The 14084-nt window shown below is 41.0% G+C and overlaps 1 protein-coding gene across 1 annotated transcript in view; it reads right to left on the reverse strand.

The window, feature by feature from the left end:
- Positions 1–562: 562 nt before the first annotated feature.
- LOC126267593 (peptidyl-prolyl cis-trans isomerase-like 3) overlaps positions 563–14084 on the reverse strand; it is a 42443-nt gene continuing 28921 nt past the window's right edge. Inside the window, exons 4-5 of the mRNA XM_049972895.1 lie at positions 859–977; positions 563–750 (exon numbers count right to left, since the gene is read on the reverse strand). Coding sequence (XP_049828852.1) covers positions 624–750; positions 859–977 — 246 coding nt within the window. The 3' untranslated portion in view covers positions 563–623. The remainder of the gene's footprint in view (positions 751–858; positions 978–14084) is intronic.

Below are 14084 nucleotides of genomic sequence, written 5' to 3' on the forward strand. Positions count from 1 at the left end.
ACTGATACGCACCCCCCCCCCCCCCCCCCAAAAAAAAAAAAAACACACACACACACACACACACACACACACACACACACACACACACACACACACACACACACACACACACACACACGAGGGCACATTTAATTGCATTTAATCATTTTCTCGAAGTTTATTGTGGTGTAGCACATTCCAGAACTCCACCTCAAGTAAAAATATTTGAAGCAGTACCCGCCTGCCTTTATCATTAACAGGCACTACTTGTATAGAAAGAAGTGTGAAGTTTCAGCTGAGAAGAAAGTGCTTTAAATTATATTGAGATACAAAAATATATCTTGCGACTCAAAACTAAATGTTATGCACAATAATTTGTATCATAAATAGTCCTCTGTTCAACACTTCACGTACCTGCAGTGTATACAACATTCAGGAAGTACTGAAGATTAAAATATAAATTGGAAAAGAATGATAACAAATCAATTAAATTTTTATTCACCTTTTATTCTATGAAATTTTAGGAGTGATGGGTGCTTGGTTTAATAAAGGCTAAAGCCTTTAAAACTTCTGTAAGACTTGCTGCAGTAAATTTCTTATTTTTTTATTTCACATGTATTATCCAATTAATTTATTGCTGACAATTATCCTGCCAAGGGGTTGGCATGTATTGTAACTCTGTTTATCCTTGTTTCTGTTAAAGGTTTGTAATTTTTAGGGTTTACTGGCAACTTCTCTAATTCATCCAGTGTCTCAAATCCATCAATAACCCTATAACAACAACAAAAAAACATAGAATTCTCATAGTTGAAATGGGGAAGAAAAACAAAATTTGGTTTATTGGTTACAAATTGTGGTATAGAAGGCAATGGAACTTACTTTCCAAAGATGGTGTATTTCAAATCCAGGTGCGGCTGGGCAGCATACGTAATAAAAAATTGGCTTGCATTTGTGTTTGGACCATTATTTGCCATAGATACAATACCTCTAGTGTTATGCTGTTCAACAAAAAATACAGTGACTCTGTAATTGCAAAAGTAAAGAAATAAGAATCAATGTAAAAAAAAAATTAGAAATATCTGCAACAATTTTATGACAGCAGAAAGACATCAAAGTACCAGTCTCAAAGCACTAAGTCTTAAAAAGATTGTAAATGCTTTTCATTAAATATACTGCACAAATAAGAAAATGATTGAAGTACCAGAAAAGTTCTGGTACAAGGTAAAATCTCTCTCTCTCTCTCTCTCTCTCTCTCTCTCTCTCTCTCTCTCTCTCTCTCTAATTAAGATTTGTTTTAAGCAGAAAAAAAACTTCACTTGGAACCCACTGAATGACCAAGGGAGGTTTTTGCACGAGAACATCCACAACATTTGAATGGTCGTCTATTTAATATTCATTATCCAAAATCTAGAAAATAATTTTCCAAGTTAATGAAATGATACACAATGACAAAGAAACAGGCCCTCCATGATGTTAGTATAATAGGACAGCCATAGACCACAGCAACAAATTCTAGCAAGTCTGTGTGTGTACAGTTGTGACTGATATTTAACATCAAACCCCACAGTAATCATATAATGGAAAAGCCAGGACTGAATGTAACAATATGGTGAGTAACAACTTTCCTTCTCATTATATTGTCACAAACCCCACAGTAAATAATACCATCCATCTGTTGGCAAAAAGATGACATGTTTTAAGCAAAATCCAGTGATTATAGTATACTCTGTTGCCATCAAAGTGTAGATATGGAATTCACTCCAATGAGGCCATCACAGTGAAGTTCTATTTAGCATGTTTATGAGACTACAGTAAAATGAGAGAGACAAAATACTGAGTGAAATAAAAACTAAAATGGGTTGGTTATCTCTACAATGAGCCTCCATATAACTCACTTTTTGTTCAGTGAGAATATGAAACTCCGTCACTCTGACTTAGCAGTTTGTGATTTTTCTCTTTACACCAAAATTAAATTCTTATTGAATGTGTGGCTATTTCCACTGAAAAACACAAATGTAAACAACAGTTATTACACATGCTACAAATAATTTACTTTTAAAAGTGCTTTCAACCAAACGAAAAACAGTCTCATAGTTGTGAACTATTCTGAAGTGATTGTTTTGAAGATGTCGAGTATTTAAAGGAATTCCCCTATTTTTGCTACAAAGTGCACGTTTTGGGTATCTACATCTACTACTATACCCTGCAAACCAAAGAGGGTACATCCCATTGTACCAGTTATTAGGGTTTCTTCCCATTCCATTCCATTCCATTCACATGTGGAGTGTGAGAAGAATGACTTTTTCAATATCTCTCTGTGTGCATTAAATGTTCTAATCTTATCCTCATGATGCCTATTTGAGATGCATAGGGGTTGTTGAATGTTCCTAGAGCAATCATTTAAAGCCAGTTCTTGAAACTTTGTTAATAGATTTTGTTGTGACACTTTACATTATCTTCAAGAGTCTACCACCTGTTCCTTCAGTATCTCTGTAACACTCTCCCATGGATTAAACAAATGTGGAACTATTTATGCTGCCCTTCTCTGTACAAGACGAACATCCTCTGTTAGTCCTATCTGGTACAGGTCCCACATACTTGCATAATATTCTAGAACCAGTCAAACAAATGATTTGTAAGCAATCTACTTTGTAGACTGATAGCACTTACCCAGTATTCTACCAATAAACTGGAGTCTACCACCTGCTTTACCCATGACAGAACCTATGAGATCATTCCGTTTCATATCCCTACAAAATGTTACACACAGTTATTTCTACAAGTTGGCAGATGCCAATAGCAACTCATTGATTTTAGAGTAGTGTAAAATTTTACATTTATGAACATTTAGAACACGCTGCCAATCTCTGCACCACACTGATAACTTATGAAGATCAGACTGAATATTTATGCAGCTTCTTTCAGACATAATCTGTGGTAGTCTTCCTCAACAGGCTCTACAGTCAGTCAGTCAGTGAAATATATTTGTTGTGCTATGTATGTTTGCAAAAAGGCAGATAACATGGAATTTACCAACCCCTCAGCACATACAAAAAGCACCTGAATACCATATGCAACAGCACCTGAGTAAACTGGACTAGAGACATACCCATGTTGTAATTTTGTTATTGTAATTGTCACATAAGAATATGAACGTTAAGTACACAAGTACATTTCTAATTTGCTCAAGATGTTCAATTTTCACTGCGAGAACGTAGTATGAACTCTGCCTACCACACCCTCCCTGCCTTTTCCAATGCACAATTTCTCTTTTCAGCAAAGCTGTAAAGTTTAATTTTGCTTATAAATGAAAGAGATTAGATTGATGTGCTTACCTTGCACTATTTTAGGTATGTGTGTGCTCTTTGTCATTATTCATGGCAGTTTTTGGTTCATTGGTTGGGTGGAGGTTAAGTGACTAAACAGTGAGGTCATCAGACGCTTGGTCCATGGGTTATTCATTTGCAGTTAGTGATGTCTGCCAGGGAAGTGTTATGATGAAAGTGTGTATGGGCAGTAAAACTGAGGCACTTAAAGCAATAAAGATGCCAGATAAAAAAAAGAAGAAGTAGTATACGGGTATAAGTCAGAGCAGATGATGATCTCGCAGAGCTCGTCAACAGTGAGAGAAACCCTATCCACAGCTGACTCCTGCCAAATCGATTAAGGAAGAAGACAGTTACAGAGTAAAGAATGCCTTCTAGTTGGGAAGTTCTGAATGTGAAAAGAGAAGGCTAAAAACGTAATGAGCACCAGATGTATAATCAATAATGAAAACAAAATAAGAGAAATAAGTTATGCAGCAGGTGGGTTTCCATTACACTCTACATGTGACAGGGTCTGTCCCATCCAGAACTGTTCCACCCCTGATACATTATAGACAAGATGTTAAGAGGACCCATAATTCCACAATGTTACTCTTGAAATGGAAAACAGGGTGAAGAAGAAAGACTCAGGCTACACCTAAAAGCCCTTAAACAGACTAAAAACGGGATGAAAGAGGCAGCATGCAAAGGAGGCAGGTTAGAGGATCCTCCAGACCCAGCATGCAGTGGGAGATGACCCAACCCCAAGTGCCCCACCTCCTGCCATGAAGATAGTTTAAAATTTTATATCTAAGATGACTGAGAACGGGTTCATCTGTCCATGGATTGCCTGCCAGGATTAGTGGCACAGAATCTGGAAGACCATGGAGGGCCAGAAGGTGGCAACATTCCACCAAGCTATGAGGTACTGTCTGTAATGCTCCGCAACCCCAATATTTGGGGGGATTGGCTCATTATTTAAAATAAAACTATGAGTTAGCCTGGTACAATCGATGTAGGAGGGAGATAGGATAGGGGATTCCTTCCAGGAGGAATGGAAGGAGAAACACCATGCAGCAGTAGTTGATTAGAGGGGGCAGTAGCCGACCATTTATTATTTCATCTCCGAATGAGCAGAGGCTTTACGTGCACCCACAAATATGCATTTAGGAATATTAAAGAGTATACATAAAAAAGACAACTGTGCAGGTAGTATAAGTAAGGTCAGACAGAAGGTAGTGAAGAGCAGATATTGCAGTGTGACAAGAGTAACAGTGACTTAATGGCTTAGAGGCTGTTCACTGAAATTTAAAATGCAGTCAAGGGTGGCTTGTATTATAAAATGTGGATCTTTGTTAATGCTAATTAGTTTTTGCAAAAACTCCATGTTTCCGGCTATAAGTGTTGTTCTTGATTGGCAGGTGATGTAAACACATATTCCACCTATCCATGGTTTAAGTGGTCAGTAAAATGAGACAGCAGCACACTGATACTCATGGAAAACTGAAAGGAAAAGACACTTTGTCTTCTGGTAGGTCTAATCCATGATGTCGAAGAATCCCATCTGCAGCTATCGAGCATGCAGCGTGCAGTCATCTGCGGGTGTGGTTCACATCAGTACCAATGATGTTTGTCACTTGGGTTCCGAGGCCATGCTGAGCTCATATGAGTGGCTAGCAGAAGTGGTGAAGATTGCTGGCCTTGCGTGTGGGGTGCAAGCAGAGTAAACAGTGTGCAGCATAGTTCCCGGAATTGATTGGTGTCCTTTGTTTTGGATTCAAGTGGAGTTCCTCAATCAAAGGCTCCACTGATTCTCCATCAAGTCTATGCTGCAGATTTCTGGATCTGTGTTATGGGGCGGAGAATTGTACAACTTGGCTTGACACGTCAGACTGCATTACACAAAGGAAGCAGCTACTTGGGTAGCAGAGTACTTGTGGAATGCACAAGGGGTAATTCTGGCTAGGTGGTAATTTGAGATCCTCTGGTTGATATGTAGAGAGTAAAATCAAAATCACACCAAAATATGGAAAGTGGAGACTGTTGCACTCTAAGTTCAAAAAAAGAATGTGCATGCGATGACAGGTGAAAGTTAGAAGAAATCTGAGCGACTGTAAAAAGATTGATGCATAAAGTATACAACTACCAATGTCATAACTCAGCGAAAGATCCTGCCAAGATCCAGAGAAAATTCTGGTCCTACATAAAATCGCTATGTGGAACGAAAGCTTCTATTTGGGCACTCGATCAGTCTGGGATGGCAATAGAAGAAAGCAAAAGAAAAGCCCAAGCTTTAAATCTTGCATTTAAGAAAACATTCATGCAGGAGGATTGAACAAACAAAGTTCTGGAAACAAAGTATGAAGGACATAGTACTCCTAGCACAGAAGAGCATCTGAAAGAGTTGAAAACAAATACAGTAAGTTGCAGGTCAGGATGGAATCACAATTCAGTTTTAGAGAGAGTTCTCTTGGTATCCACCTCTTACTTAGCTTGCATTTATAACGAATCTCTCAATCAGGCCGAAGCTTCAAGCAACTGGAAAAAAAACTACAAGTGAATCTTGTGTTAAGAAGAGTACAAAAATAGATTCACAAAACTACAGATCTATATTCTTAAAGTCAGTTTGCTGAAAATGTGTTTAACATATCCTCACTTCAAATATAAAAATTTTCTTCAGGTAGAGGAGCCTCTGTCCACAAATCAGCATGGGTTTAGAAAGCACAAATCATGTGAAAATCAGCTTGCCCTTTGTGAACCATAGATGAAAGGCAACAGGCAGAATCCATAGTCCTATATTTTCGAAATGCGTTTGACACAGAGCCCCAATAGAGACTGTTAATGAAGGTATGAGCATGCGTAGTTGTTTCTCAGGTATTTGAGTGGTCTAAAGACTTCATAAGTAATAGGTTTCAGTAGGCTGTCCTTGGGGGTTCACCAGAGAAAAGGGTACTGCATATACAACAATAGTGCAACTCATTCTTCAGTACTGCCAGAGTATTTGGGATTCCCTCCAGGTCGGATTAAAGGAAAACATCAAAGCAATACCAAGGTGGGATACTAGATTTTTACCAGTAGATTTGATAAACACGAGTATTATGGAGCTGCTTTGTAAACTCAAGTGAGAACCTCTGGAGCGATGACAACATTCTTTCGTGGAGCATTATTGAGAAAATTTGGAGAATGGGCTGCTGGAGTCCCAATTCCTTAGGAAGACAGAAGTTTACTCAGCATATGTGGGCAGCTAGCACACTGTGACTGCTGTGTTGTCATGATACTCTGCAGAAACAGTGCATAATGATCCCAACATGTCAGATTGGCTACCGAGAGTCATCAACTCTCTAGGCAGTAGGTGCTATTTGAGGTGTTCTTCTGAAGTTGGTTCACACTACAGAAAAAAAACTGGAACCAGGAGTCAAACCCAGGTGACCAAATTACTTGAGCCGAAAAGTGATTAAGGAAAAATTAAGAAATACGGCAACAAAAGAAAGCAGAACCTATGGAAATAACTGAGTCAACATCAAAGGTTACCACTAAGAGAAACAGAGAGAGGTAAGGATAGTTGGAGATGGAGACGACAGCCCAAGAAAGGAAATAAGTGCTGAAGTAGCTTTGGGCCCTGTGCTCACCACACACACACACACACACACACACACACACACACACACACACACACACACACACACACACACACACGCACGCGTGAATGAGTCTTTAGCTTCCTGAGGGGCCAGTTTTTGGACTTTACTTATTGCTTCCACACTGCAAGAGCAACTGATTGGGTTCAACTCTCTTGTCAATTTCATTTAGTTTGCATGATAAACCCAGACAAAAAAAAAAATCAACAAGTTTGCATAATGGTAGGTTAGATTATTTAATCTAATTGAAGTAATTTAAAATGCTAAACAGTACATTTTAAAATATTAAATAGAAAACACTTTATAAATGTTCTGCATAATTATATCTATTTGGTTACAAACCAGCTTTTGTCATCTTAAGCCTTTATTATATGTACCTTGTCACCCGACAATGACCAAAGTAGCTGAAAGTCAATTCATGACCAAATAAATATTATTTCACAGAACATTAAGAAATTTTTTTGGTTAATATTTTTATCATGTTCCACCAAGCACCAATGGAAAATTCAATTAATGTTGTAAAGTAAATTTTATATTTACAATAACTCCAATGTAATAAAACAAATAAAGTAAACAGGATTCACTCATTCATTCATGCATCATGTTCCGTTTATCCCATCATGAAGGGGAGGCTTGAGATATGTGGAATGAGTCGAGTTGTACATTAACATGTAGATGCAAGCACTTCTGGCTTTAACAAATGACTAGTACTAATCTAATCAAATAATGGTAATAATTTTTTAAATTATGTTATACATGTAAGTTAGAAGAGAAACAGCTACTTTGAAAAGCCTCATGCTGTTATGTAATACTTTAAACAAAGCATTTATGCAACATTAGACAGACCACTATAGGCTTTCTATATAGCCTAATGGCAAACTCAGGATACCTCTAATACAAATATCAGACTTGTGAGGAATTTATATTCTTGAGTCCAAGAATTGGTTGGTTAGTAGTTGGAGTTTAAAGGTACCAAATTGTGAGGTCATCAGTCCCTTCATCCTATACGAATTTAACCATGAAAAATCCTCAGAAGGAGGATAGAGAAAGCAAATCCTGAGAAGCCAGATTAGGTGCAAGATGCAATAAGACAGAGAAAATCAAGGAGAAGCAGGAGGGGAATGAGAGGGGGTAAGGTGCAGGAGGGGAATGAGAGGGGGTAAGGTGGGCGAGCCGCTCACCCAAAATGCAGTTAAGAGGTCCCCAGATCATGGTATACTGTGGGAGACACACCCTCTGGATCTCACCAACACCGCCTCACTGTCCTCTACTGCAAGAAAAAGAGCACCACAGACAAGGTGAAGTAATTTTAGAAAAGATAAAACATTAGAAATGGTAAACTTAAAGGACTAAGGAGAATAAAAAAGTGGGAAGGGTAGGGGCCAGGCCACACCACTGAGCAAGGACTACCATGGGAACCCTGGCCCAGAGCAGATGAGGGGTGCCCCTCCAAATCATCAGGTGGTCAATGAGGCTGAAGTGCCCAACTCACAGAGATGAGTAGAAACCACCTTCATGGGTGAAACCTAAAATCAGGTCAGCTGCTTTGGAGCTGTCCGCTAGCACAAAGAGGTAGTGTGTCAGGAATGTTAAAAGGCTGACAAAGTAACCACATTTGGGCAGTCTCTTAGGATTTGGGTCACCGTAAGGTGGGCACCACATCGATTGTAAGGTGGGTTCTCACATTGGAGAATGGGACTCTGCATCAGCCAAGTGTGGCCAATGCGTAGCTGACTGAGGACAGTGGATTCCTTACAAAAAGTGCGATGGGACGACGGCCATATGGCCGTGGTTTCCTTTATTGCCCTCAGTTTGGAGAGTCCAGGGTGAACCATTCCGAGTTCCAGACATCCAAACAACTGATGGCATAGGATTGACCAAAGGTCTAATTCTGGGAACTCCATTTCCAATATTGGCTTCCTGGTAACCAACTTTGTCAAGTGGTCATTCCTTGAGATCCCAAAATGTCCAGGGGTCCAAACAAAGACGACTGGCCATCCAGCTTGATGGAGGACAGAAAGAAGATCATAGATAGCCATGACTAATGGAAAACGAGGGCAGCACTGGTCTATAGCCCAAAGGTGATTCAGGGGCCGCTGCAGATTAGAAGCATCCTATCAGTGCAAGAATGAGTACAGCAAAGGGCTCGTTTGATGGCCACCAATTCAGCAATGAAGACACTGCATCCATTTGGCACAGAGTGTAGTTCACTGCACTGTGTGTGTGTGTGTGTGTGTGTGTGTGTGTGTGTGTGTGTGTGTGTGTGTGTGTCACGAGCTCACGTGTGAAAAGCAGGTTTGGCCAACAACCGTTGAGATGTTGTGTATACCACCTCCAAACCAGGAAATTTATCAAGGACAGCCAGGACCAGGTGGCAAAACACAGTGGGGTCAAATGAATTTTTGAGTTCAAAGGGTAAATTGAGACAGATTCAAGGTCAGGGTACATGCCGCAGGGGTGTACACAAGTAATCACTGACAAGATGTGATGGAGGGAGAATTGGAGTTCAGAGTAGAGACACTGACAGTTTGAATGCTTAGGGGAGATGAAAACATTATAACATAATTGAGTAGGTCTTGTTGGCACCTGATCCATAGTGGATGGACCCCAGACTCCATGAGTAGGTTGTTCATAGAACTAGTTTGAAAGGCTCCTGTTTCACGTCAGACCCTACAGTAGTTCATTGGGTACAGCGAGCTGAGAACGATGCCAAACAATACGCCAGACTCTCGTAATCAAGATGGGACAGTATCAGGGCTTAATAAAGCTGCAGAAAAGTAGTGCAGTCTACCCACTGGCCGGTGTTACTGAGGCAGCAAAATGTACTAAGGTGTAGCCAGCGCCTCTGCTTAAGTGGCGAAGACGGGGGAGCCACGTAAGCTGGGTGTCAAAGACCAGTCCCAAAAAACAGTAAGCCTCCACCACATTGAGTAATTGGTTATTGAGGTGAAGTCCTGGTTGGGGATGAACAGTAAGACAGCGACAGAAATGTATGATGCCAGTCTTGGCAGCACAAAACTGGAACCCATGGTTGAGGGGCCATGACTGGACCTTTCATATTGTGCCATGCAGTTGGTGTTCTGCAACACCCACACTAGAGGAGCAAAAATCATCGGCATACAAGGAGGGTGACACTCAAGGCCCCACAGTCACTGCTAGATCATTAATCACCACAAAGAAGAGAGGGACACTTAATACAGAGCCCTGCAGAACCCCCATTCTCTTGGATATGGGGGATACTGTGGGCAGCACCAATTTGAACCAGGGAAGCACAGTGCGACAAGTTCTGGAAAAAAATTGGACTGTGAGGGTTCTCTAAATTAGTTTCAGCAACTGATGAAGATCTTGAAGCCTTATGACCAGCAGCCTGGCACAAGAAGTGGGACGAGTGTGATGTGTATCTGGGTGGGCGAACAGTATCAGCATCCCTGGTGGGTGGGGAGTCATTGCTCCCAAAGTAGGTGATAGGTGTAGGGGAAGTAGCAGAAGATGGCCCCCAACCATCAGGGGGACACGTACAGCTGTGCAGCCCTGAGGGCTTGCTGTAGGAGCTATGACAGGCAAAAGTACTGTCTGTAGAGAGGGCGTCATTATCATAGTAGTTGTGTGTGACACTCATGCAGGCAGGATGTAGACGCTCATACTTTTCCTTGGCCTCTTCGTATGTCATTCTGTCCAGAGTCTTATTTTTGTGTTTATATATATATATAAAACAGAAAGAAACTTCCACATGGGAGAAATATATTAAAAATAAAGATTCCAAGACTTACCAAGCGGGAAAGCGCCGGCAGACAGGCACATGAACAAAACACACAAACACACACACAAAATTACGAGCTTTCGCAACTGGCAGTTGCTTCGTCAGGAAGGAAGGAAGGAGAGGGAAAAATGAAAGGGTGTGGGTTTTAAGGGAGAGGGTAAGGAGTCATTCCAATCCCGGGAGCGGAAAGACTTCCCTTAGGGGAAAAAAAAAAAAAAGGACAGGTGTACACTCGCACACACACACACATATCCATGGATGTGTGTGTGTGTGTGCGAGTGTACACCTGTCCTTTTTTTTTTTTTTCCCCTAAGGGAAGTCTTTCCGCTCCCGGGATTGGAATGACTCCTTACCCTCTCCCTTAAAACCCACACCCTTTCATTTTTCCCTCTCCTTCCTTCCTTCCTGACGAAGTAACTGCCAGTTGCGAAAGCTCGTAATTTTGTGTGTGTGTTTGTGTGTTTTGTTCATGTGCCTGTCTGCCGGCGCTTTCCCGCTTGGTAAGTCTTGGAATCTTTATTTTTAATATATATATATATATATATATATATATATATATATATATATATATATATATATATATATATATATATATATATGGGGAGGGGGTACCACAAAGGACATTGGTGTGCAACAGTCGTCCACAATCCCTACAGGCTGGGCTGGCATTGCAACACAAAGACATGTCCGAATTTCATTTATTCAATGCATTGCAAGGGGGGAGGGTGCACACAGTTTCACACTATGTCGATGTACCATCAATTTGACCTATTCAGGCAATGAATCGCCCTCAAACGCTAAGATGAAGGCCCTAATAGCAATCTTATTATCCTTTAGCTCCCTATGAACACACAACAGACGAAGTGCACAACTCATTGCTGCAAGTTAGTGCACAGTTCATCACCACACTGCAAGAGGAGGTCACAATGGAAAATGATGCCTTGAACCATGTTTAGATTATCAGGGGGAGTGAGAGTCAGCTTGTCATAAGCAACCAACACCTGAGACTGGGCAGGGGATGCTGTTTTAATCAAAATTAACCCACTCTTTATTTTTAGATGACTGCAACTTCCCCAAAGTTGTCCTATATTGTCTATACAAAGAATAAAGGCTTTGTAGCCAAAAAAGAATACTTATCTGTTGCACAAACCTGGTAATGAGGGGAGTATTTCTCTGCTTGTTGCTTTGCCATACGTTCCTCCCATGACGTAACCAGGGAAGGAAACCATTTTGGGGTCGTATCTCTCTGCGTTGAATGAGTTCTTTCCTTCTGAAGAGATTGCTGGGACCAAGTGACCACCACCAAGAGAAAGCTTCATCTGCTTAATACGTGAGCCATGTGCCATGGTACCAGCCACTCTAAATGTGGGCTGGTGCCACCCAGCCTCAGCAGCGGCTACCTGGCCAGTAATCCATTGCTCATAATCCCCATGCCCCAGTCATGATGGGCACATACTCCATGGCATACATGGGGAGGTTTCAGCTCAGACCTCAACAGTGCAATCTGTGTGGGGTCAGGGGGCGCTACAATCGTGCAGGAACTTGACAGCCTCCCCCACAAGTGGATGGCTACCGAGCCAGGTTTTGGGCATGCTGCCTTACTGGAAAAGAAGGGTACTAAGATGGAAAGCCAAAAAGGTGGTAAAGACACCACACTGGAGGATCTTCCCTGCACGATCTGCACTCCTGAAAAATTTGTAAAAGTGGTGGCATGTCAAACCTAACAATGGGGACTATGTATCTATTAATGAAAAGGTGTAGAGAGCGTTAGAAGTGAAATGGAAAACTAGGGTCCTAAATCGTGTACAAGGTCCAAGTGGAGTCTACACCAGAAAGACCACCCAATGGAAAGACAGAAGGGGAAAGGGATAGTGGAAGTACAGGAGTGCAACACAGAAAGGAAAGTGGAGCTGCAAAGGCTGGGGCCCCATAGTAGCCAAGCCTGTACTGACAAAAGAGTTATGAGCCCTGTGGTAACATTCCAAAATTTCTAGTAAATTGTTGGAAGATTGGTTATATGAGGTTTTTTTTAAAGTATTCCCTGTCTGATGTCAACTGGCAACCTGTTATAGATTTCAGCACCACAATACGAAACACCATTCTGAACCCCCAAGAAGGACAAGTTCTCTATATGGAAATAATTTCTACTTCTAGTATTGAGGTTATGGATTGCCGAGTTCATCCTAAATTCACTTGTTATTAACCAAAAGTACCATTAGGGAGTATATGAGGTGTGGTGTGGTGTGTTAAAGTGTCAAGAATTTTTATTTCTTGGAAATAATTTTATTTATTCATCCACATTAATGTTATCTCCTTCAAAGTAGTCCCCATTAGATATTATACACTTATCCCAGCACCTTTTCCAATACCTGAAACACATTTGGAACCCACTCTTTTGATAGTACTTAGCTTTTTCAGAATTGCATTTTTAACCTCCTAACTGATTATCCCAAGATAACTCAGGTTTAACTGTTTTACTGAGAAATATTAACCCGAGGTAACTCAGGCCTCCAAATTTGATGCACCCCTGCACAAATATCCTTATTATAAAAACTGTAGTTTCTTTCACTGTTGCTCGTTAGTATCAGCATCCAGATATGGTCGTTTTGGTTCATTTTGTTACCACTAGTTAGCATTTTTTTTCCCCACAGTGTAGTACTACTGGCTTGTGCTTGTGAATTTGCTGCAGCAGTACCATGTGGTTTCATAGCATTTTGGTGCAGTTGTTGCAGTATTACATCTGCTTGCAGTCTTCTATAATGAATATTGATTGTTCCAGTCCAGAAGAGCAGTGGGGAGACATCCCTGTTTTGCAATCTGGTAATGTCTCTTTTGAATTATCATCAAGTGAGGAGGAATGTGAGTAAGGCACAGATACAGATTGGTGTCAGGTGACACTGTGATGTTGTTGATCAAAATACTGATAGTGGTCCACCACATTTTTCATTAATTGCTAATCCTGGCTGTATGACTCCTTCTGCCAATGAAAGACTTGAAATACCTGACCACTTTTTTTTTATAGGGGTTTGATGGAAACGATACAGGAGGAAACAGCTAAATACACGTTAAAGAGCCAAAGAGACTGGTATACCTGCTTAATATCATGTAGGGGTCCCGCGGGCATGCAGAAGTGCTGGAACATGACATGGCATGGACTCTACCAATGTCTGAAGTAGTGCTGGAGGGAATTTACACCAATAATCCTGCAGGGCTGTCCATAAATCCATAAGAGTACGAGGGGGTGGAACAGCACATTGCAGGGCATCCCAGATATGCTCAATAATGTCTGGCAGACAGTGGAAGTGTTTAAATTCAGAAGAGTGTTCCTGGAGCCACTCTGTAGCAACTCCAGTTGTGTGGGGTAACATTTTCCGGCTGGAATTGCCACAAGTCCATCAGAAT

This window comes from Schistocerca gregaria, chromosome 4, assembly GCF_023897955.1.
Source record: "Schistocerca gregaria isolate iqSchGreg1 chromosome 4, iqSchGreg1.2, whole genome shotgun sequence".
Lineage (NCBI taxonomy): Eukaryota > Metazoa > Arthropoda > Insecta > Orthoptera > Acrididae > Schistocerca > Schistocerca gregaria.